Below are 22,916 nucleotides of genomic sequence, written 5' to 3' on the forward strand. Positions count from 1 at the left end.
TCCGCCATTGTGCCGGCCATCTTCGGATTCCGAGATGTTTCACCTTAAAAAAGGGATATTAGACTCCAAAATTTCAAGAAGATATGCTACTATCTCCATTTTCTCTGGAGAGAATTCGATACTCAACTTTAAGCCGCTTTATCCAGAGTATCCTGTAAGGGTCCTTGCAGTTCGGATGTAATGGGTCTTGTAACAGTAACAACACAGTGGATTTTTCTTACGCCAAATTTGCATGAAGAAATTTAGCATGAGACAATCAGGGATGTCTCTCACGTAAAAACCATAACGAGTTGAACTCAGAAATAAGACCTGCGGCAGACCCATGTAGCTTATTCGTGAATCTGTCAAGTCGCCGTAAACAAAACTTAGATCGATGGACAACAAATTGTACAAAAAGTTTTCATAATTGATGAATCGCCACATATATAGAGTTTGACTGATAGGATGTTACATTAGACTGATGCAAATTTTGAAATTTTTGCTCCCCTATGCTTGAACGGTGTCAATTATGATAAAAATCATTCTCCCAAAATTTGAAGCAATTTGGAAGAAATTTGGTTGTGCACACGCCATTTGAAGTTCATATGGAAATTACTATGAAAAAGACAAAGCTTTTGTGTTCAGTCCTTTAACTACTCGAAATAATAATCTATGGAAAAGTGAACAAACTCTTCTCATGTGAAATCTTGCCAGCTACAACTTTGCCGAAGACCACATTTTGATGGGACATAAGAATAATTTGTTATTAAGGACTGTTCATTTTATAAAGTGGACACTTTGTTTATGCTATATCTTTTTTATTTATTGATAAAATCGTAATCGGTTTTCTGTGCATCGTTGAACTATTATTCTACAATACTAGGAACATATAAGATCTCAGAAAATGCTTTTGGTTGAAAAGCTAAATAGTTTTTTCCAAAAACTACTAAGAAAAGCAGTTCGTCAAAGTTTAACATTATTTTTCGCAAAACAAAAATCCTATTTTTTATGAACAAATAGTATGTTTGTATCCTTACCTATTCTACTAAAGGTAAAGCTTTGAAAAAATCAATTAGGGAAAGTGTACCAGTTATGGCTATAGTGGTTCCCTATTTGGCCATAAGTGTTTTCTCGAAAACTTTCACATTTTGAATATTTTTAAATGTTTTAACATCAAGATTCATTTGATATCAAACTACTAAAACATACAGAATAATTGAAAATTTGAAAATAATCAAATTATCACGTATGGCGAAATAGGGAACCATTATGTCCATAACTGGTACACCTACCCTATATGCACCATTCTCTGATATTAGTAATTTTAGTGATTTACCCATTTATGATGAAATTTGCTGATACACCATCCTTTCACTCCCAGCAAAAGAGAAAAGTAAAAAGCGTGTTCAAAACTAGTTTGGATTGCTAAAGAATATATATTTGTATAAACGAGAGCTAAATCGTGAGTTTAAACCACAGTCTTAAGTATAAATTTTACTGTTTATGGTAGTTTTACTAAAAAGTCTCATACTTTTAAAATCATGTACGCATATTAATCGATATACAGCAAATTGCAAACGGTTTTCTCCGTATATTTCAATTGGTAATCTTAGAATGACATATTATGAAAATAATATGAGGAAAATAAAATCGATTTTATTACAGCAGTGTTGCCAATTTTGATGATTTTTAATAAACTTTGAAAGGTCTTCTGAGAATAAAGCAATTGTGTTTATATTGTGCCTTAAATGTGGCGTGGGGACTAAATAACTAACTCTATGAAGGCGTAAGTTATTTTTCATATTAACACTGCATTAGCACTTCCGTCAGGACATACTTTTAGCCAAAAAATTCTACTCATATCAATTCCCTTGAAATTTAAAATATTTTTCTCTAAAATATATAGGGGAAAAATGATCTTATTATACCTGTAAAATTGTTGCTCCAAAAATTACTTGATTTTTTCCATCAGGCTTCTGATTGATGATGCTTTTGAAGAACAAGCCTTTTTTGAAAATAAAAAATATAAATTATCGAATTTTTAAGCCAATTTCTAACAATCATTGTTTTTGATAACCTCCAAAAATCGACCGTTATAATCGTTGTCCCATATTTGTGTGAATTTTAATTATTTTGGAGATTTTTTTTTATCACAACATTGTACAATACTAGTCGAACGATGTGCAGAGAACCGATTGAAATTTCATTGATAAATAAAAAAGATACAGCATGCACAAGGTGTCCACTTTATAAAATGAACAGTCCTTACTGATAACAAAGTCTAAACCATGCTGAGATGATCATTCAATTACATTCAGAGCAACACTGGTTTTTTGCTGTAGAACATAGTAGCCTGGATTACTTTGATCTATTCTTCCCGCCAGGAGCACCACTGTTGCCTGCCGGGCAGTTGGTTCAGCATGCAAAATGCATACCCAGTTTATGATTATGAATAGTAATTTATCCTGACGTCCAATCAAAATGTGGTCTTCGGCAAAGTTGTAGCTAAAAGGATTTCACATGAGAAGATTGTATTCACTTTTCCATAAAACATCATGACGAAGAGATAGAAGGATGAACACAAAAGGATGGCGTTCTCCATAGTAATCTCCATATAAACTTCAAATGGCCTGTGCACAGTCAAATTTCTTCCGATTCATTTCAAACTTAGGGATGGTGCTTTTACCATAATATAAGTCGTTTAAGCGTAGGGGAGCAAAAATTTCAAAATTCGCATCACTCTAATGTTACATATCCATGTATTCCAACTTATGACCATACCGATACAATTCAGATCACTGTTGCAAAAGTTTCTCCACTAGTTTTTTTTTTTTATTTTATTTTTTTTTTTATTTTTTTTTTTAAATTTCTTTATTAGTATCATTCCAAACATTACATTCATTATTTCTTATATCTAGGTGTTCTGTGTTATTAGACAACACTATCATCCTAATTTGGTAAAACAAATCTAAGATTTTATTAACATTTTGTTAACAACATATTACATTTCATTTGCCGTAGCAGTTCAGATTTTTTACAGGTGAGTTGATTTCACCTGCTTATAAGAGAAAAAAAAAAAGTTTTTAATATACTTAACCTAACTTAACCTAAACATATAACGCATTAATCGTGGCAATAGAAGATTGTAACGATTTTTGCCTGAAATTATTGATTATTTTATTTGACATTTGTTCCAATGTTTCAACATTGGATATCCTATGTAACTCATTGGTACTATACCAGGGAGGAAGCCTCAGAATCATTTTCAAAATTTTATTTTGAATTCTCTGCAGAGCTTTCTTCCTGGTATTACAACAGCTAGTCCATATTGGTACAGCATACAACATGGCTGGCCTGAAAATTTGTTTGAATATCAAAAGCTTGTTCTTAAGACAAAGTTTTGATTTTCTATTAATAAGGGGATAGAGACATTTTACATATTTGTTACATTTGGCTTGAATGCCCTCAATGTGATTTTTGAAAGTTAAATTCTTATCTAGCATGAGTCCTAGATACTTAACTTCATCTGACCAATTTATTGGAACCCCTCTCATCGTGACAACATGTCTACTTGAAGGTTTCAAATAAAGAGCTTTTGGTTTATGTGGGAATATTATTAGTTGAGTTTTGGAAGCATTAGGAGAAATCTTCCATTTTTGCAAGTATGACGAAAAAATATCCAAACTTTTTTGCAATCGACTACAGATGACACGCAGGCTTCGTCCTTTGGCGGAGAGGCCTGTGTCATCCGCAAACAAAGATTTTTGACATCCCTGAGGTAACTCAGGTAAGTCAGATGTGAAAATATTGTATAATATTGGTCCCAAAATGCTGCCTTGGGGAACACCAGCTCTTACAGGAAGTCTTTCTGATCTGGAGTTCTGATAATTAACCTGAAGTGTACGATTTGACAGATAACTTTGAATTATTCTAACAATGTATGTTGGAAAATTAAAATTTTTCAATTTTACAATCAAACCTTCATGCCAAACACTGTCGAATGCTTTTTCTATGTCTAGAAGAGCAAGACCAGTAGAATAGCCTTCAGATTTGTTGGAACGGATCAAATTTGTTACACGTAAAAGTTGATAAGTGGTCGAATATCCATGGCGGAATCCGAACTGTTCATTGGCAAAAATTGAATTCTCGTTGATGTGGGCCATCATTCTGTTCAAAATAACCTTTTCAAAAAGTTTACTGATGGAGGAAAGCAAACTGATTGGACGATAGCTAGAAGCTTCTGCAGGATTTTTGTCTGGTTTTAAAATTGGAACAACCTTAGCATTTTTCCATTTGTCAGGAAAATATGTTAATTGAAAACATTTGTTAAATATATCAACTAAAAATGATAAGCTACTTTCTGGAAGTTTCTTGATGAGGATGTAGAAAATTCCATCATCGCCAGGAGCTTTCATATTTTTGAATTTTTTAATAATAGTTCTCACTTCTTCCAAATCAGTCTCCCAGGCATTTTCGAAAACGTTCTCTTGATTGAGAATATTTTCGAACTCCTGAGTAACTTCATTTTCAATTGGACTAGTAAGTCCTAAATTAAAATTGTGCGCACTTTCAAACTGCATAGCAAGTTTTTGAGCTTTTTCGCAATTAGTTAGTAATAATTTGTTTTCCTCTTTCAATGCCGGTATAGGCTTCTGAGGTTTTTTCAAGATTTTAGATAATTTCCAAAAGGGCTTAGAGCCGGGGTCCAATTGAGAAATTTTATTTTCAAAATTTTTGTTTTTTAAATCTGCAAAACGTTTCTTGATTTCTTTCTGCAAATCCTGCCATATAATTTTCATAGCAGGATCACGAGTGCGTTGAAATTGCCTTCTCCTCACGTTTTTAAGACGGATCAAGAGTTTAAGATCATCGTCTATAATCACGGATTCAAATTTTACTTCACATTTTGGAATTGCAATGTTTCTGGCTTCAACAATGAAATTTGTTAAAGTTTCAAGAGCATTGTCAATATCAATTTTAGTTTCTAAAGAAATGTTAACATCAAGATTAGAGTCAACATACGTTTCATATATATTCCAGTCGGCTCGTAAATAATTGAAAGTGGAGCTGATAGGATTGAGAATCGCTTCATGCGATATTTGAAATGTAACAGGGACATGATCAGAATCAAAATCAGCATGAGTAACTAATTGACTACAAAGATGACTAGAGTCGGTTAAGACCAAGTCAATCGTAGATGGATTTCTAGAAGAGGAAAAACATGTAGGGCTATCAGGGTATTGAATTGAGAAATATCCTGAAGAGCACTCATCAAATAAAATTCTGCCGTTGGAATTACTTTGAGAATTATTCCATGACCGATGTTTGGCATTAAAGTCACCAATGACAAAAAATTTTGACTTATTGCGAGTTAATTTTCGCAAGTCAGTTTGAAGCCAATTAACTTGCTGTCAAGAGCATTGAAAAGGCAAATAGGCAGCTATGAAAGTATATTTACCAAACTGTGTTTCAACAGAAACACCTAAAGTTTCAAAAACTTTAGTTTCAAATGACGAAAACAGTTGATGTTTTATACGCCTATGAATGATGATTGCAACTCCCCCACATGCCCCATCAAGTCGATCATTACGATAAACAAAAAAGTTAGGATCTTTTTTAAATTTGGATCCAGGTTTTAAATAAGTTTCGGTAATAACTGCTATATGCACGTTATTAGCTGTAAGAAAATTAAACAGCTCGTCCTCTTTACCATTCAGAGAACGAGCATTCCAATTTAAAATATTTAAATTATTATTTGGATCCATTAGAAAAACGTAATCCAATAACAATTTGATTAGTAAATTTTACACCTACTTGGACTGCTTCAGTCATAGTGGTGGCTTTGAACATTGCATCAATCATTAGATTCAATTGTTCAGTTAGAAAATTAAAATCAGAGGCAGACATATCATCTGATGATTTCCCATTGGAATTTTCGGTAGACGAAGAAGCGGGGTAGGAGTTACCTGTGGCGGTAGGGTTTTTTCCATTTGATTTGAAACAAGTAGAATGGGTACTCATGGAACGAACAGGGGAAGAGTTCAAATTACCTGCTACGATATCGGCAAAGGATTTACCGTGGGTAGATACATTCGAAATTGAAAGATTCGAACGGCTACCCGACGGATTTAAATTTGTTTGTGAATGAGCATGATTATGATCTTCCTGGTGGGTATGATTCCTAATCAAGCGATCGTTAACTGAAAAATGAGCATTGTTCGATACTCTACCAGGCAAATTCCGGAAACGACCGTTATCGTAACGGATATTATCCTTCATCTGCTTGGCACGAGCCTCAACGACTCTTTTGCGTGAAATGCATTCCCAAAAGTTAGCTTTGTGAGGGCCCTTGCAATTGGCGCATTGAAATTTTCTGGTATCTTCTTTCACAGGACAGTCGTCCTTAGCGTGAGAAGAACCTCCGCAAATCATGCATTTAGCATCCATGCGACAATTTTTTGTACCATGACCCCACTTTTGGCACCGACGGCACTGAGTGGGGTTCTGGTAATTTCCTCCAGGTTTCTGGAAATGTTCCCACGTCACACGGACATCGAACATAAGTTTAGCTTTTTCTAAAGCTTTAATATTATTTAGTTCTTTTTTGTTAAAGTGAACTAAATAATATTCTTGAGAAAGCCCTTTCCGAACAATGCCAGATTGGGTTCTCCTTTTCATAATGATTACTTGGACTGGGGAAAATCCAAGTAAATCATTTATTCCATTTTTGATCTCTTCAGGTGACTTATAGTCACTTGAGAGACCTTTCAAGACGACTTTGAACAAACGTTCAGTTTTGTCGTCATAAGTAAAAAATTTGTGCTTCTTCTCTTCAAGATATCTGAGAAGAAGTTCGCGATCTTTAAAAGTTTCCAGCAAAACGCGACAGTCTCCTTTCTTTGCGATTTGGAAGGAAACCTTGATTCCCCTAATGGAGTTCAAGATCTCCTGCCTAAATCCCCCAAATTCGGAACAACTGACCACGATAGGCGGCACTCTTTGCTTCCTCACTTGAATCAAAGAGCCTGGGCTAGAGGCTGCTTCGATTTGGTGTTCGGAAAATTTGTCTAGAGCATCGAACTGATTGCTCATTTCGATACAATTATTCATTTCACCTTTGGAAGAAAGTTCGCATTCCGGGGAAGCGTCCTTTCTTCCATTCTTGCCACGTGTAGTGACAGTTTTAAAACCCACTTTTTTGGAAGGAAGTAGTGAATTCAGAGATTCACCCTTCCTTTTGTTAGTTGTTAATACCATATTTAGTTAATAAACGAGAAAGACGTGACCTTCGAGAGGTTTTTTCCCTAGACGGTGTCCAAGAAGGATTACCACCGCTAGCTTTCGCCAACGGGTCCAACGAAAAATCGAAGGCACGGGTCCAAACAAGGATCGTAAAGGGATCAATAGTAGAAAAAATAGTACTGAAAAGTACTGTTTAAGTAGCACTGAAAAGTACCGTTTTTAATTTTAGCACTGAAAAGTACTGTTTGTGTAGCACTGAAAAGTACTGTTTTATTGCTTTAGGTAGTTTTTAAGAAAACTTCCAAGAGCAGAGAGAATTCGTGTACGCACAGCACGAAGGTACGATGCGCACTGTTTCTCCACTAGTCTGTAATTATAATTGTCCGTCACCGATATGCTGGCAGTCAATTCACTTCACGTCGTAAACGATCGATTTAGTTTTGTTTACCCTGAGCTAATATAGTTCTCATTAGGCGTCTATCCGTTTCATCACAGAGCGTCTATTTCAGTTGCCGAAAGTGAAACACCCTACTATAGTGCTACTACATTATACATACCTATATGTGGATATGGATACTGCTGCTGGCCACACCTGCCAACGCTAGTAACGATCCCATGTCAGTGTGTCCCTTTATCTCATTAGGCAGTTAATTATTAACCGCAGATAATAGAGGACTGCGGTTGAAGCACGGTTTCTGATATGGCTCTTGCTAGACTGGACGTAATTAGGTCACTCTGCAACTGCAGCAAAATATTCAACCGGAAGTCATCTCCATTAGCCCAATTATGGGCACCAAATTCTGGCTGACTCAACAAATGGCCCCTTGAATAGTTGATGCCATTCTTCTGTCCACATTTTAATGGAACTAAATGATTATCATGTAGACTGTAGATTAAGATAGCCCATTTTCATGTGAAAACAACTGAATTTCAGTTTCTCTAGATATAACTTTTGCGGGTGTGTTTTAGTCTCTTCCTCTTCTATATTGCTAAAGAAGAAATTATTCGAATACAGCGCCATCTACGGTCGACAATGTATTTACGTAAATAATTGGAACTGTGTTTCCCATGTATTTGACGATTTCATCTATACAAATTTCAAGCTCGTTGAGTCCCCTCTTATAGTGGACGATCGCTCAAACTTTCACAGTGGCTTCTGTAGGTCCAAATTGACAGGTTTGAGAGATGTAACTTAAGGTATTTGTAGATTTATCATTATGGACCACCCTATTGTAGATAATATAGTTGCAACCCTTCAACTCTATTCAGCCAAAGCGTTGAACTAACTTCCTCATTTCCATCGATTCCGATCCATTTCAGACGAATTCTGCGAAGACTACCCGCACAACCTGATTCCTACGCCGGGCTACTGGATCGAGTGCTCCCGTCAAAAGATAGCCTTCCCCAATCAGCACACGATATGGGACGACAGCGAATCCGAGCACGAGGATGCCGCCCGAGGTGGCATCGAACCGCAGCTGGAACGCAACTGCAGCGACCTCTACGAAGACGACGAAGACTCGGACAACGTGCCAAGGTAAGCAAACAGTGGTGCCAACTAAAATAAAAACTTTTGGCCAATCTCGTGAACATTCTCCATCCTCGTAGTAGCGCAGTAGATGTAGAGTAGAATCGTTTCTTCTTTTCTTCTCTCGGTCTCGTTCTTTCTCTGAATCCTAAATGCATATTATGTGAAACACGCTGAAACCCAAAACATCCACCTTACATTCACACATAAAAATCAAATACATTCACACACGTAACCATCACCCCAACCATCGGTTTCCGATACGCGCCCCGCCACTTACCAGTCAGCATTTCCGCAGAAAAAAGACAGCGATCGAGGAGCAGTGGGAACAGCAGCAAGGTTTCGAGCTGACGTCGGTCGAGCAGGAAACGTACGAGAAGTACTTCTACGGGACCGAGCACTGGAACTACTTCACCAACGACGAGGACCTCGGCCCGGTGATCCTCTCGATCAAGCAGGAAACGATCAACGGGCGCGATCAATTTAGGATACTAGTTAGAGCTATATCGTACACCGTACATGGACTGATACCAGCCTCTTGTGTTTTTGCTGATAGGTGAGTTTTGCGAGATATTCACGGTACATTTCAATGTATTTTTACGACGGTTCTCATTAAGGTGAAACATCTCGGAATCCAAAGATGGCCGTCACAATGGCCGGCTTGTGCCCCTACTCACGTTTTCAAAGGCACTAAACTGGAGAAATAGTTGTCAAACGTTTCTGATCTTCTTATTTTAAGCTTTCTGCTAGTGCACAAAGCCAAAATAAAAAGTTCGCTGTTGTTCGATGCGTTCTTCGCGAGATTTGTGCCTTTGAAGTTTCAGTGCAATCTTAGAAGTTGATTCCAAACTGTTTCACCAGAAAACTGGAACAAGGCGTCACTCTTGTTCACAGGCACTCTAAGAAGGAAAACCTAAACACGCTCGTTCAAATCTACTCAAAAGTGAGTAGAATTTGACTCACTTCGGAACAAAGTAGAACTGCTAAAAAGTGAGCAACCTCACTGTTACTCACTTTAAAGTAACGTACAATTCTGTTAAAATTAGAGTAGCACTTACTCACTTCTTTAAATCTGAAATTTGCAAAAGTGAGTAGATGGCACTAACTTTTCAAACAATATTCCGGGAAAAACCATTATTATTTGCTCTTCCAAAATAGAAATAAAGTGAAATAAAAATCGTGTCATTTATATATTTCATGGAATTCAAATGGACATTACATCATGTCATGATATATAAAAGTTTTTGTGCTGAGTTTCCATTTCTCAAGCGCTTTGTTGATTTCCGGAAGTTCAAAATCAGCGGGGAATTTAGAAGTTACTTTTTTTTCGTCCGGACTTTCGACGCTTTTGACTTTCTATCCGTTTTCGCTAAATTAAATGTTCCATGAAGCTGTACAAAATGATGATTAGGTGGAATCAAAATGGTACGATAAGGGACCATTCACAAATTTCATAACGCTATAGGGGTTGGGTGGGTATCGTAAGGATGTTGCAGCTCATACAAAATTAGTAAAATATTCATACAAAATGCGTTGTGGGTGGTGTATATCGAGAATGGCCATTTTAGGCGTTATGAAATTTTTGAATATACCCTCATGAAACATACAGAAAATATGGCAGTAGCGAATAACAATCGGCATCCCCAGTCAATAAATAGGTTCCTATTTTCTCAACAAACGATTACAACAATTTTTTTTGTAACAGATTTTTGAGTACTCTTTTTATTAACATTTATTTTATTAAATACACATCTTAGCTTGATAGCTAAAATTTTCACAAGTTTTTGACAGTTGAAAGTGGTTCAGATATGTGTGTGGTTGCTCAAAAGTGACTAAAGTGGATTTCTCTCATGAGTGAGTTAAAAGTGACTCACTTTTATAAAATCTGGACAAACATTTCAAAAGGACGCATCGATATTGGTAAACATTGGCCTTGCCAGACACTTTTGAGCCCAATTCAACTCGATCACGCTCACCAATACCACTACACTTTAAGCTCAAAGTACCCTCTAAAGGGTAAAAAAGTACCCTCTTTGAGAGAAACTAGTTTAACTCATAAAAATAGTAAAGGGCCTGTACTCATTAAAGAGTAAACGGCTTGTACGTCAGTTAACGAGTGAATTTTACCCATTATTCAAAAACATTTTTTTAAGAAACAGAGTAAAATTTACTCTTTTTCACATTTTCAAAATATAAATCGATTCTTATGCTTTTTTTTCGAAGAAAAAACATTAGTGCAAACCTATGATAATAAAAACATTTTATTTAATAACTAGTGGTCCCGGCAAACTTCGTCTTGCCATCAAGTAGGCTGTTGAAAAACGTTATGGATCGTCCCATACAAAATGACAGTTTCGTTCAGTCTCGTTTTTCCAACTTTCCCGGTGAATATATCCCGATTTTTATACACACAAACACGTCGGATCCCTTAACGAATAAAACGGAGAAAGAATCATCCAAATCCGTTTACCCGTCCGTAAGCCATTTCGTGACATACAAACACAATTCAATTTTTATTTATATAGATAAAATACACATAATAATAAGTCCAATGTAAGAGAATCGTATGCTAAAGTCAAATTTGCAGGCCTGGGTAATAGTACTTGGAGGTTTTGTGCAGCAAGACAACCATATAGAATAGCAGAAGCCTGGTAAAAACCATCCTGTGAAATTTGATAGTATAACCAGTTAGGGCCCATTCACAAAATTCATAACGCTAAAGGGGGTGGGTGGGTGTCCTCATTATGTTACGGCTCATACAAAATTTATAAAACATTCGTACAAAAAGTGTTACGAGGGGGTGGGTGGGTGTTGAAATGGCCATTTTTGGCGTTATGAAATTTGTGAATAAACCCTTAGAACACGACAGGGAATGAACTTGAATTCACATACCTTGGAGTAACTGCCAATTCTGATTTTTTTTTATTGGTACGGGATCAACTAAACAAATTATTTAAACTGCTGCTAGTCTGAGAGAGAAATTTAATCTATTATTTGATTGCAAGAGAATTTTCACCCATTATAGAGTAAATGAACGGAATATATAAGAGGGTAGTAAACACCCATTATTCGAAAAAATAATTTACCCTTTATTTTGACGTCTACATAGATCAGAAAATAATGGGTGTTTTTACCACATTAAAGAGTAATGACGAGCTTACAGTGTAGCATGAAAGTTTAAAAGTGAGTTGAAGTTACTCTCTTTTGAGTAGGTTTGAACGAGCGTGAAGGCTGAAAATGTCAGCAGGCCAGGGTTGGTATCAACTGCTGGTCTTAAAAATAAGAACGTTAGAGACCCCACGCCTGTAGAAGAGACCAAAAGGAACCATGAAAAAAGACACCGAACAGGAACCAGGAGATAATAATTTTCATAAAGGTTCGTCTGAGAATCTGACCAGATATTTCGCTAAGGATATTTCCAACATTTTTTTTTTGACATTTCTCATAACGTTACTATACGTAGTACTGCATGTATTTTCCATGATTTTCTTCAAGAATTTAACATTATTGAATTCAGGTATTTTCCAAAGTTTCTTGCTTACTCCAAATATTTCCAAAAGATTATTTAGTGTTTTCTACAGTTTTTCGGGATTTTAGATTTCCAATTATTCAATTAGGATTTTTTACATTGATAAAACCAGGATTTTATAAGGATGCCCTAACTCTTTCAGAATTCTTCCTTAGATTTTTTTTTTCATCTATTTCTCTAGAATTAACTCCATGATTTCCTTTTGGAATCTTTTTGTTTCAAGAATTCAACAAATTTTTTTTTTTGCCAGAAGATAATCTATGGATTTATAGAATATACTCCAAGATTTCAAAATTGGTTAACAAATTGTTTTGAATATTTTTAAAAGAAATCTTAAAGTAGATTCTAAACTTCTGTAGTAATTCGTAATGAATTCTTCAATTTAGGATCTCCGAAATAAATCATTCACATTTGACGAAGTCTTGAAGGATTTTAGAGATAAATTGCTAAGATAGACATTTTCGTACTTTTAAAAAATATCTTGCAGGGTTTCTGTAAGGGTTTCTTGAAAAAAAAAATCGGTCGGAGACTCTGAAGAAATTTGTAAAGAAATTGTCACAATTGTCACTTTTTGCTTTTAAGGTGAAGATGAATCGAAGCCAAACCTCAAATTTTCAAGAGCAAGAATCTGGAGAACCGAATATCCGTTTAAGCTGAAAACTTAATCGATTGGTCACTCGCTGGAGGTGACCAATCGATTAAGTTTTCAGCTAAAACGGGTTTTCGGTTCTCCAGATTTGTGCTCTTGAAAATTTGAGGTTTGGCTTCGATTCATCTTCACCTTAACACGATCGATTTCTTTTCATCAATCCTCTCTTCTGCGTATAAAGGTGACAAGATGCAAGTTTGTTGGTATGTTTCCACCTCAAGATTGCTTCGCTTGCCAGCGTCCAGAAGTGAAAAAGGGCTAAGGAATTTGTATCTTGTCACCTTTATTCCCAGAAGAGAGAAACTTACTAAGAAAACCCTGGCCTATATAATCGAGGAATTTCTTAAAGCTTCTTAGATTTTCCTGGAATAATTCCCTGAGGATTTTTGAAGTAATTCCAAAAAGATACTGTAGAGGAATTCTTGAAGGATTATATAAGAAAATGCCAGGAAGAGTAGCTGTAAAATATGCCTAGGAACACATTTTATTAAAAACACTTCTGTTGTAATCTTCGGAAATTCTCCTGGAGTATCAACTGTAGAAATCAGTCTTTCAATAGCTGGAGCAAATTCTGGAATAATCACTGAGAAATTTTTTAGAGCAATCCCTAAGGGATTTTCTAGAATTTCCTGAAGCGCTTCTTTTATTAACAATTGGAGCAATTTCTAAACGAATTTTTGAGAGAATTTGTGGAGAAAACCCAAGAGGTATTTCTGAAGGAATCGCTGTAGGAGTTCCTGAAATTACTCAAGAAGAAATCTCTATAGAAATCATTTGAAAAATTTCAAAACTGTAAGGAACTTGATTAATCTGAAAAGGAGTTCTTGAAAAATCTGTTGAATATTCGCGAAAATACATTCGAAAGTATCTCTGGAGCTTAATTTTCTATCAGGATCTATTCACTGCTACCAGCCCTGGTGGAAGGCAGAATGGCCGAAAGGCTAACTGAGAGTGAATTTTCTCGGGGGCATCTTGGGTTTTGAGGCAATCTGAGAGGGAATTCAAATATAAGAAGGTGGAGGTTCAAAGGGTGCAGATAAGTCTATAACCAATCCTAACCTCACTTCCGCATTGGGGTGCGGCTTAATTTAAAATTTCTCAAAACAAAAAAATCGTGTGATTTTCCGAAATCAAATCACATAAAATGAGAAACCTCAATATTTGAGCAAAAAAATGTTTAAAAGTGGCGCAAGTATCTTGAGGGTGAATTTTCAAGTTATAAAAATGACCTTGGCTTTACCAAAATAACTTCGTTATTTTTCAACCAATTTTGAAACTTTTAGCACCATTATCTTCAAATTCAAATTAACAAAAACTTTGTGGAACTCATTTTTTTTTCTAAAATCAAAATTAGTCTCAGTTAAAAGTAGTTTTCTCCAAATGTTTGCTCATTTTACTAAATGAAACATTTTTTTGGTCATAATTTCATGAATAATCAATAGATTTCTAAAATTTTTACATGTTTTTGAAGCTAATTTAATTGTTTTCCAACTTTACATACAAAACATACAATAAAAAATTGTTTTGACTTGAATATTTAACCAAAACCACCTAAAACCATGATTGTTTTATAAAATCAAATCATATATTTTTGGATTGTTTTTTTTTTTGATGGAAATTAAATGATTACTATAAAGTTTATTAAGCATCTTGTTATAAATACAAGTTGAAAAGTGAATTGTTACAAAATTATTTAAAAATTGCTGCAAAGACCATTCCAAAGCTTTAACAAACGAGCAGCTTTAGAGATAAAGTTTGATTGACAAAAAATCGATTTTTTTTGTATTTTTCGTTAAAAACATGTTTTTGTGTAGTTTTTACTAAATAAATAAGTCAAAACATTTTATAATGTATTGTGTACAAAGCTGAAAAACAACTAAATTAGCTTCAAAAGCATGTAAAAAAATTGGAATCGGTTGAGTATTAACGAAGTTATGGTCAAACAAAGTTTTTCTAGTAAAATAAGCCAAAATTTTGATTAAACTATGTTTAACTATGACTATTTTCGATTTCTGACAAATTTCGTGTTCTACAAAGTATTCATAAATTTAATTTTGAAGAGAATAATGCCAAAAGTTTCAAAATTGGTTAAAAAATAACAAATTAATTAAGGAAGAAATTTGAATAGAATAAAATGCAAATCCCTGAAAGGTTACAGACAAGTATGTAATCAACTCCAAGCCCAGTTACACCCCTAATGGGACATAATAGTTACTAGGAGGGGCTAGGGGAGATCCGTGAGCAATTTGAGAAGGAATTTGAATAGAATAATATAAGGGATGTAAAAAGGTTACAGAAAAGTATGTAATTAACTCCAATCCCATTTAGATTCCGTCAACAAATTACGCACTAGAGGGAGGGCGAAGTAGACTCAAGCGTTACGGCTCACACAAAAATTTCAAAATTCTCATGTAAAAGCGTTATGGAGAGGGGAGTGGGTCGAACGTTTTACACCTCCTCGCTACCCCCACGTAACAGCTCTTGTATAAAAAATTTAAAATTTTGATATGAACCGCAGTGTTGTGAAAAACTCAATTTCTCACAACTCACGCTTGAGATTTATCATGCGTGAGTTGTCAATCATGCAACTCAGCAGTCAAAAAATCATGGTTGAGTTGGCTCACCTTTTTGACTCATCGTCTCGTATGTCCACAGTTTACTCACACATGGCAATAATTTCATGTTAGTCTGGTAAAATTATGTTAATCCTTTCTAACGTAAACAATAACATTCGGGTTTCACACGTTTTTACCGGGTTTTGCGACTGAATCATTTTTTACGGTTTGAGTTGATTGAGTTGATTTTGCATCAAAATCTCAAGCGTGAGATTTGCGAGGCAGATCTCTAATGAGTTTGCTCTCACGGGAGAGCGTATTGATTGATATTTTGAGTGTGAGTCTATCAACACTGATGAACCGTGACATTATGGAAGACCCTCTCCTGCCCTCTGTTGTATTACGTAATATTTGATCCGTAAGTTGGTGTTAATAGGTGTTAATAGGTAGCAAAAATGAGAAAAGTGGTGTCTAAAAGAGAATGATGGATTTGAGAAATTTTACAGACAAATGCAAATGCCCCCCTAGCGCGTTACGTAATTTGTGGACGGCGCCTAACATGCTCTCTCGCTCTATCTTACGGGCAACTTGAAAACAGGGCGCACAGTAAAAGTCAAACGTTTTATAGCATGCATAGGCTCATGCGGCCAGTTTTGGTTACATATCAATGCACTTACCTAAATTGAAATGTTTGTGTTACTCGAGTATGTCACACAGGATGGCACCAAACTCCTTTTGAAACATTGCTAAATAGTTTAAGTATTTGAGTTTGAGCAGTCATAAACAATCATGTTTCATTTTCCCGAACGCAATATGTAGGTTAACTCAAAATGCATACTTAAACTTTGATGAAGATTCGGCTAATATGACTGGCAGAAAATATAAAATATTGAAATTTATCAATTTTATGTAAGCACGCCAGATATTAAATAACTTTGACCTTACATGAAAAATTGTATTGAACTGGACATTTATTCCTACTTTACTGAATATACTTTTATACTATCTTATAACAAATTTGGGATATGAATTCTTTTTAAGCCTTGTTGCCCCTACATGAGCATTTTTCCATCGGTAGACTGTATGGAATGCCTAGGTGTTAAACACTTATTCGAGCACTTAAAAACCACTGTATTTTCCATCCCCACAGGTATAATAGAGAAGAAGTAGTTAGATCGTTAGGTAAAGAAGTAAACTTAAATCCACCTCTGACGCTAGGACAATTGCCAGACACACCGGAAGAGCTTCTGAAACTGGATCAGGTAAGCGTCCACTATCTCAATTCCATGCAAAACTCAAAATGTAAACGGGTCTCCGAAATCTCCATTCGCAGGTTTTCATAAAATCTGAACTGAAGGTGGGCGTGATCTACGTGAAGGAGGGTCAATATACCGAAGAACAAATTTTAGACAATAATGAAAATTCACCGTTATTTGAGGAATTTTTACAGCTACTAGGTGATAAAGTTAGATTACGTGGTTTTGATAAATACAAAGGCGGCCTTGACACTGTTCACGATTTAACAGGTGAGTCTTTCTCGATTTTCCGTTGAATTCCTTCCGGACTCTTTTAATGCTTAACCTCTCTGGACCAACTAGGACTTTACTCCGTTTATACAAACTGGCGTTCGATAGAGATTATGTTTCACGTTTCCACACAACTGCCGTACGAGCGGCATGATCCCCAGAAGCTGCAGCGGAAGCGCCACATCGGCAACGACATCGTGTGCGTAGTGTTCCTCGAGGCGGACAACACCGCCTTCAGTCCGGCGTGCATCAAAAGCCATTTCTTGCACACCTTCATTCTGGTAGGTTTGAGGAGCACAGACAAACAGACGTAGCACTTGGAAAAACTTCCTTCGAAATCCATCGACCACTTTACACAATCATCATCCGATGGCCTTGTTGCTCTAAATATCATTATATGCAACAATACCTGCAGATTGTATCGAATGTTAAAAACGAAGCCTCTGGTTGTGAGATATGGAACGTCGGCAATTTCAAACGATCGTGTAAAGCATGGTTGATGGAAATTTCACCAGTGTTACATCTTTTTTTGGTATTTGAAGTTTTGGAAAAGAAGGTTCTACAAATTGTGCCGAAAATACTTTGCAGGTCCGTGTATCGGCCCGCATCAAGCGGAAACCGACGCGCTACGAGGTTTCGGTCGTGACGAGAGACGAAGTTGGTGCCTACAAACCGTACCTTTGGGAACAGTCGGTGTTCGAGAAGGGCCCGATGTTTAGGTAAGTGACCCCCTTTCGGCAGAACCCAAGCGAACCCAGTCTAATCTCTACGGAATCCTCAGGGAGTGGTTGCTGACGAAGATCGTCAACGGTGAGCGGGCATCCTACTCAGCGCCCAAATTTGCCCGGATGCAGGAACGTACCCGGTCTCAGATGCTCGAGGACATCGTGGCCAACCTGGCGAACCACGCCGAAACCGGACAGATCCCCAAACCATACCGAAGGGGTTCGTGGAGACCCATCGGTGAGGATCCTTGCATGTTACGAGTGACAGTTAGTTGCTGTATGCGACTCTATGTGCCGCATAGTATGTACTTCGCATAAAAGCTATCTCTGTCTTCTATAAATCTGTCTCTGTTCGATACTGGCACACACAAACCACTACATACTACACTATCACTCACGAACATAACACAAAGAACACACCCACAACAATCGCACTTTAATTAGCCGAACAATCCGACCGAGCACCGAACGAATATGACGCCTATCTGTCACTCTCTATCGCTTAACACCGTCAACACTTGCAAACAACCGATGAAGAGCGCAACGCAGTCAAGTGTACCTGTCAAGCTGCTTCTATCTGTGATCGTACAACAACACTCTATACTGTATCTCTAATGCTTTCTATCTGTGCCTATTTTCAACCCCTTCTTTCGAAACAATCGGAATCAGAAACTTACTGGACATTGGAATCGAACGTTATTAACTAAATTATTAATTGGTATCACTACTCTCTTTCAAAAAAGGCTTCGTCAATTGGCAACCGGACTAAACTATTGTAGAACCACTAACCATACAAACTTGTATGTAAACTCTTCGGCTTCAAATGCTTCTAATACTACGCTTTTAACTATTAGCTTTGTTTGTAGAGTGCGGCACTGAGTTGGAACTTAGAAGTTAGATACGCTTTTTCATCATCTCTATAGAAAAGTATTATAAAACTTTCGCATGAAAACGTAAACTACAACGATCATTCTTGATCTAAAGTGATCTCTCTTCCAACACTCTTTTTGTTCTGTTGTGTAGTGTTTTATTTTCGCTTTTCAACCTTAGATGCTTATTGAATAATTATGATAGGTAAGATTTGTTTTCTATATCTTTCATGTAAAATTTCTACTCAAGAATATACAACCCTAGAGCTCAATCGAGCAAACAGAAACACCAATGACATACTGTAAAATTTTCAATAGCTGCTTTCATTATTTAATTCAATTGAATAGATAATGAAGTTTGTGGGCTTCGTAGCCGTGCGGTTAGCGGCGTCAGTCGTTTAGGCGTATTGTGCTACAGAGTGTGGGTTCGATTCCCGCCCCAGTCGGAGAAAACTTTTCGTCAAACGAAAAATTCTTCATTGGTCCACTGGTCGTTCCGTGTGTCCGTTGTCTAATGTATGTTATGTTCAGTCTGTGCAGCCTATGGCTGAAGACGGTGTAAATTGTCTTTTTAAAAAAAAAAGTTATAATAATCTTCTCGAATTTGTAAAAATATGAGGTTCGAAATTGTGAATTCGTCCAGGACAAAAAAAAAACTACATACAGTGCCACGGGAAGTGGGTAGGACTGATAGGACATGTACTACGCGCAAAAATACCTGGATAGGACATCTTAACAACTACCGAAAAACTAAACATTACATATACTTTGCAATTGGATTAAATTGACAAATTAATCTGAAATTTGCGAAATGGTTACACGTCTTCTCGGTGAGAATCGAACTCATGACTCCCTGTTCACTAGATAGGAGGCGTTACCCCTACACCACGACAGGAGTCATGTAGGGGAACATGGTCCAAGACGCACTGATGGGGTAAAATGGCCCACCTCATTAAATGATTTCTAGAACGTTCCAATTTGTATTCTTTGCCAAACGATGTTTAAATATGTTTACCCAAGAGTTGCCGCCATAATCGTTGGACATAAACTCATAGATTTTTCCTTAATTTTACGGTGAAATTCAACATTTCTCCCTTTTTTGCCTAAACATTAAGGTTTTTCGATGATTTCATTAAGGAATAAGCGTTTCCATACCACAAAGCAAACTTATGGAGAAACATGGTTGTTAACTACTAGTTCTCCATACTAAATGGCATTCTACCCCATCCATTTGGTCATTTTGAACCACCCCCATTTTTGAACCAACTTTCCTATACGATTTAAACCCGTTAACAATCTCAAATTTGGGAAATGTTTTCATGATGGTGGCTAGCAAATATTGTAAAGTTACTCTTAGACCTTGGAATGGCGGTAAAATGTGGATCTTATTAGGAGAAAACGGCACAAATCCTTAAAGTGGCATTTTGGACCAGTTGACCCTACGCAGAAGTTAACCTGAATTCGATTTTTTGCAAAGCGCACCTCTTTCGGAAAAATTAGATGTCCACCCGACCACAACGCTTCCTATTTATATGCAATGCCTGGCCCGAGAGCGCATTATATATTAGAAGCCCATTGGAATCCCGCACTACAGAAATCTCAGCCAGCACGTCGTTGGCGAGTAGTGTGTGGTATTTCAATACCTAATAAATAATGCGGGCTAGACATTTCATATAAGTAGAAATCGTTGTGTTTGGATGGGCATCTAATTCTTCCGAAAGAGGTGCGCTTTGCGAGAAAGGACCACGTGGTTATTGAGCTGAAATCGAATTCATGGTCAACGCTCCGTCGTCGTAATCATTGTCATGGTCATCATCGAAACTTCAACAACAGTTTTTCGGCTTCAGGTGAACTTTCATGATTTTAAACGAAAAAACTGCGCCCCCTTTACTTTTGGCATCTATGAGTCCTCTTGTTGTATAGAGGTAACTCACCCTACCTAGTGAACAGAGTTGTTCGATTCTCGTGAGTTCGATTCTCAACGAGAAGACGTGTAACTTTATTGCTAATTTCACATCAATTCGTCCATTTAATCCAATTGCAAAGCATATATAACGACTAATTTTTCGGTAGCTGGTAAGATGATAAATAGTTTATGCTGATCTTTTTTTATGATAAGTCATGGGTAGGACAATTATTTGACTGTCCTATTCAGTTTTTTTTTGTGCCTCTGGAAGTAGGAAGAGGTTACAGGTAGTTTCCGGAATCGGTCATAAGGGGTCGTCCATAAACCACGCGTCATTTTTTCTGACTTTTCAGAACCCCCTCCCCACTTCGTGGCTCTGCGTGGTTTTGAATATTTTCTTGTTGTTAAAAAATGATGCTGCTCCCTCTACTAGCCATTATTGATTGGACAACGTCCAATGGACAAGGATTGGAGATAATTGAGGACGTTTGTAGTTTATAAAAAAAAATTGGGATTATTTCTCTTGATTAATGATTCATTGCCCAATAGGATTTTTTTAGAAGCACCTAAGAAAAATTAACCTACACTTTTCCTCTTAAATTTTTAATGATTTAGCGATGTATACTCACTTATAAACTAATAAACTTTTTTTGGAAACTACGCCGAACTGCCATAATTACAAAGGTTTTGATGAAAGCAAAATAAAGCTTCACCGACTCTATTCTACAGTTAGCTACTAATATTCCATTAAAGATTTTCGAGAAAATTATAAAGACATATTTCTAGAAGTCGGGGCCTTCCTCAGCCGAGTGGTTAGAGCCCGCGGCTACAAAGCAAAGCCATGCTGAAGGTGTCTGGGTTCAATTCCCGGTCCGTCCAGGATCTTTTCGTAAGGGAAATTTCCTTGACTAGAGATATCATCGTACCTGCCATAGAGTATCATCGTACCTGCCACACGATATACGAATGCGAAAATGGCAACTTTGGCATAGAAAGCTCTCAGTTAATAACTGTGGAAGTGCTCATAAGAACACTAACCAGAGACGCAGGCTCTGTCCCAGTGAGGACGTTGATGCCAAGAAGAAGAAGATATTTCTAGAAGTCAGATAACTTGTTGATGTTGATGAAATACTGGAGTTACGCCTCCAAGAATTCCTTCAAGATTTCTCCGTTTTTTAGGTTTGTTTAAAATTCAAAAAAAAATTCTGAGGATCTTCTGGAATACTTTGTGAATACTAAGGATTTCTAACAAAATGTTCTGACAAAATTAAGATTATTAAAAATGGGGGTTGATCACCGTGCAACGTAGATAAAATGTGAAAACTTATTGGCTTTTCTCGGTAAAAAAGGAGTATAGCAGCTTAATTATCATTACACTTTTCGACCTACTACGCTTCGATCATCTTCAGACGTATCAAGCTGGCTCTGATGTTATCCTATTTTTAGACAAGTTTATATCACCTGACAAAAGGATTGAGTTGGAGCCATTTCAGTACGTGTGGCTAATTAAACGCATCAGCGTGAACCTTTTGAGAAACAATTAAATTAGATAACCATATTTCCTGTACTGCCATTATTCGCATAGTTGACGTAAGCACTAATATGACAAAATGGATTTTTTATTGATATGCATTCTTTACCTAATGATACATTGGTTGAACATGAGAACAGCGCTTATTTGGTTTCAAATGTTTATACTATTAGAGGAAAACTGATTAACATGATCACATACACCAACTTATCTAAAGAAACACCCGGTTATCAGAGGGTTTATTCAAATAGTTTAGCGTATAAACCAGGTTGAAATGACCAGTGAACTGATGTTAACGGCATTTCATTCATATAATCATTCATCAAACTCACTGGTTGGACGGATAAAAAGATGTGTCGTAAAATGGGGTGCAAAGGGATGAAAACAAATTCAACTTAAATTTTGAGCAACTTCCGTTTTGTCTAAAATGGAACAGAAGACAGCCCTTACATTCTCCCGGGCGGCGCCTATATCAAAAGCCAATTACAACGATAGCGATCCCATGTCAGTTTTCTGAAATAATCATGAAAATGTGTTATTTTTGGCGGAAATGTAAAATGGGGAGTTAAGGTATTTTAATTATATAAATGAAATTATATTCCAAGAACAGCATAAAATATATTTTTGGCCAATAAGCTTTATGTTTTCCTTTAAATACAATGCTTCAGTTGCAGTTTTCTTCAATTTATTTAAATTGCTTAAAAAGTAAACCATCTTATTATAATTGACATATTAATTAATAAATAATAAATTATAATAAAAATTGAAATGATTTTCGTACTTATATGGGATAGGATAATAACCTGCAGTCTCTTAGAAACTATGCAGTGTAACCTTGTGAATAACCTATCAAATGCAAGACGAATTCAAACGATTT

General features: G+C 36.4%; 1 protein-coding gene across 12 annotated transcripts in view; it reads left to right on the forward strand.

Moving 5' to 3' along the window:
* The window catches only part of LOC5565987, a 774,815-nt gene that overhangs the window by 742,461 nt on the left and 9,438 nt on the right, over positions 1–22,916 (forward strand). For 9 of the 12 annotated variants that reach the window (XM_021855745.1, XM_021855747.1, XM_021855749.1 and 6 more), the window contains 7 exons: positions 8,542–8,758; positions 9,033–9,305; positions 16,633–16,744; positions 16,816–17,008; positions 17,081–17,289; positions 17,597–17,727; positions 17,790–18,034. In XM_021855745.1, coding sequence (XP_021711437.1) covers positions 8,542–8,758; positions 9,033–9,305; positions 16,633–16,744; positions 16,816–17,008; positions 17,081–17,289; positions 17,597–17,727; positions 17,790–18,034 — 1,380 coding nt within the window. The remainder of the gene's footprint in view (positions 1–8,541; positions 8,759–9,032; positions 9,306–16,632; positions 16,745–16,815; positions 17,009–17,080; positions 17,290–17,596; positions 17,728–17,789; positions 18,035–22,916) is intronic. The other 3 variants (XM_021855748.1, XM_021855752.1, XM_021855753.1) reach the window with 3 other exon arrangements.

This window comes from Aedes aegypti, chromosome 3 (assembly GCF_002204515.2).
Source record: "Aedes aegypti strain LVP_AGWG chromosome 3, AaegL5.0 Primary Assembly, whole genome shotgun sequence".
Classification (NCBI taxonomy): Eukaryota; Metazoa; Arthropoda; class Insecta; order Diptera; family Culicidae; genus Aedes; species Aedes aegypti.